The 2,987-nt window shown below is 51.1% G+C and overlaps 1 protein-coding gene across 5 annotated transcripts; it reads right to left on the bottom strand.

The window, feature by feature from the left end:
* Positions 1 to 538: 538 nt before the first annotated feature.
* On the bottom strand, positions 539 to 2,239 carry BEX3 (brain expressed X-linked 3). Of its 5 annotated transcripts, none has more exons than XM_059678811.1 (3): positions 1,946 to 2,239; positions 1,883 to 1,908; positions 539 to 1,139 (listed from the first exon to the last, which is right to left on the bottom strand). In XM_059678811.1, exons 1-3 carry the CDS (start codon positions 2,149 to 2,151, stop codon positions 787 to 789), a joined length of 585 nt encoding a protein of 194 aa, XP_059534794.1. In that variant the 5' UTR covers positions 2,152 to 2,239; the 3' UTR covers positions 539 to 786. The 5 variants fall into 5 exon arrangements, with proteins under 5 accessions (XP_059534794.1, XP_059534792.1, XP_059534790.1 ...); XM_059678809.1 differs by lacking the exon at positions 1,883 to 1,908 and adding an exon at positions 1,480 to 1,557 and having other exon boundaries at positions 539 to 1,118; positions 1,937 to 2,227; XM_059678807.1 differs by lacking the exon at positions 1,883 to 1,908 and adding an exon at positions 1,480 to 1,557 and having other exon boundaries at positions 539 to 1,152; positions 1,937 to 2,223.
* Positions 2,240 to 2,987: the final 748 nt, after the last annotated feature.

The raw sequence follows: 2,987 nt of genomic DNA, 5'->3' as shown, positions 1-2,987 counted from the left end.
GAAGTAGCTCAACACAGTTATACACCTCATTTATTCCACTCTGCAGCCTGTCAGGCAAGCATTAGTCCTCATTTTACATAAAACTGACTCTAAAAAAAATGTATCTGTAATAAAAAAGTTTATCTTTCAACTAAGACTGGGAGATATTTAAAGTTCATTCTTTAAGTTTGTTGAAGCAGTATTATGTTCCTGTACTACATTCATAGACTCACTGAAAAAAATTGTTTTCATTACTCCTGAAACTCCAGATAATTAAAGGGAAAAAATCATAGACTAGCCAACCACAGAGAAATGTTCCCTGATTAACACCCTGAGGGATTTGATTTCAGATTTTTCGGGGAGAACTCCTATATAAAAGGTGGGGCAAAAGTAGGTTTATAGTTGTTCATATGTAAAGTAACACAAGAATTAATAACACAAGTATATACTGTGTTGGGTGTACTCACAACTGTAAACCTACTTTTGCCCTCCCGTGTGTGTGCGTGTGTGTGTGTGTGTGTGTGTGTGTGTGTGTTTAATGAGACAATAAATGTATAGGTTGATTTTTATTTGCTTTATTAACTTTACATTTTTCCATGCAAATGGGTGAAACTACTGTTGGCAGAAACTTAAGACTGTGTGCCAAGGCAATCTCCAAATAGAAGCTGGTAACACAGAACCCACTTGACACATGGAAATTACATGAGGTTCATAGCAAACAGATCAGTAAAGGCCTATCAGAAAACGCAAGGAAAAAGAAAATAACAGTGGGAATCACAGTATTAATCTCATAGAAAATGGCAGGAATCAAGGCATAAGGCAAAATTCATCATGATGGTCATGGTGGTTAGAGAGCTCCCCCATAAGGATACGCAGACAATTCCTTAATTGCAGCTCCCTAAGTTTTCTCCTGATTTCTCTCATCTCCTCCATGAACATTTCCATATCATCTCCATCTCCGCCCATCCCATCATTGACCTGCCTATTGGGTATGGCCCATCGGAAGTTAGGGGCCAGTCGGCGGGCCTGTCCCCGTCGATTATTTCCCGCTGGCTGGTGGCCTTCACCTCCTCCCAAAGGGCGGTCTTCCTCTCCATTCTGCATGGGCTGCTCCATTTCCTCGTTTTCGTGGTGGATATCTGCCATGATGAGATTTTTTTCCAGGTTGTTTTTCTTTGAACACAAGTAAGACAAAGGCAAGGAGTGACTGAATGCTTGGTGCACTGACCAGTAGGATTCAGAGCCTGATATCAAAGGTTTTTAAAGTGTCATTTTTCCCCACCTCAGGAGTTTCGTGCGCCCTCTAGGGGGCCTCCATTCCAGCCCCACCCTCCAGCTCGCTCCTTTTCCTCCCTCCCACAAAGCCCACCATTTTTCCCTTCCCAGAGCTCAGCATACAGCAAAATGGAGGACTGGGGACTGGGAACAAGAACCTGGGGGAGGTCTCTGACTGGGCACTGCACCCGCCCCCCGCCCCCCACCACCGTACCCCGCACCCACCTGGGCCTATCCTTGCAGGCGGCTCCTCCTCCCGATTCTCGCCTGGAGCGCGCGGCCGCGACTCTGGGACCCGAAGACCTGCAGGGGCCGGCGAGGGGGAGCGGGTGGCGCCGCAGCCGAGCGCTGGCCCAGCGGGTGCGCCCACCCGCCCCGTCCGCCCCCTTCCTGGAGCCCCCCCCTTCCCGGGCCGCGTCCCCCCTCCCCCCGCCCCGTGTCCCCGTAGCGGCTTCACCATTTTCCTACAAGAACTCGGCGGTGACTTCCATCGCTGAGTTGCTCTGCTGCCCTCCCTGGAACCCCGCCGCCCCAGCACCCCCACCCCACGGGGTCGCCGTGGAAGTTCCCGGGAAAGCCGGGGCGCAGAAAGCCGGCGGGGACCAGGCGCTGATGCCCTGCGCCGGCCTCCGGGGTTGGCGGGCGGCCGCCGCCCTGGGCCCCGCGCGTCCCGGGCCCTTACCTGCTCCGCTTGCCCTGGGCCGGTGCCAGCCCGCCGCGCGCAGGACAGCGGGGCGCTGGTACCCAGAAGGGAGTGACGACTGCACCGAAGGCTGCGTCCCTCTGCAGCTCCCGGTCACGTGAGGGCCTCGCGTCACCAAGGAGCTCGCCCCCCAACTCCCGAGGCCAGTACAGCAGGAGCGCGCGTCCCCTCCCCCGGCTCATGCACTCGCACATACAGCCCCCTCCTCCGGTTTGTGCTCGGGGGCCCAGCAGGCACCACCCTCACACTCATCTCTGTCCTATCCAATCTGAGGGCCCACAAGTGGCATCACGTTCCTGGGGTTGGAATTTGCCCTTCTCTGTTTACCTAGGCGGTTCTGCAACACCCTCCACCCCCTCCCACTCCCGCCCCAGGCCTTGGTTTTGGCGTTTTCTGCTTTCTGTCCTCTTCTCGCTGGCCACCACCTCACACACACATAGGCACACCCTGCACAAGCACAGCCACCATTTTCCACCTTCTCCCCTGCATTTATACCCTTCTAGGAAATTTAGAATGAGGACTAGGGTAGGGAGGGGACAAGGGACTTGTCAGAAACCTAGGCAAAGAGTTAGAGTGGGTTGTATATAGCCTTCCCAATAATCTCTTAGTTTCCTTTTTTTTTTAAGTGAACATGCCTCAAAACAAAAATTATGAGGTTTCATTTTTAAAGAAATGCTTCATTCCACAGAACGAAAAAGCCTCATTGTTTGATTATGTTCACCTGTACCACACAGAAAATATTTTCTCTGGCTCCATACAACATCAAATCACTTTTGAAACACACTAGCTTGTTGCAAAGTTTCGTTTTGCAAGAGGGCCTCACCTTTCTGAACACAGTTGGTGTTTTCAAAATTATCTGTGAAGTAAATCTTCAGGGAGAAGTCCAGTTGTCAGACCTTGGCCATTTTATGTAAATTTGTGTGATGTTTTTTACAGAGTTCTTTCCAAACCTTCCAAACCACCCCTACAGGTATCTCCTTAGAATGATCTCAGAGGTTAAGTACCTAATATACAGAAGTAAGTTTCAAAG

The sequence above is a fragment of the Myotis daubentonii genome, chromosome X, assembly GCF_963259705.1.
Source record: "Myotis daubentonii chromosome X, mMyoDau2.1, whole genome shotgun sequence".
Taxonomy (NCBI): domain Eukaryota; kingdom Metazoa; phylum Chordata; class Mammalia; order Chiroptera; family Vespertilionidae; genus Myotis; species Myotis daubentonii.
The sequence above is the reverse complement of the archived record's forward strand: the minus strand, read 5'-3'. Positions and strand labels throughout refer to the sequence as shown.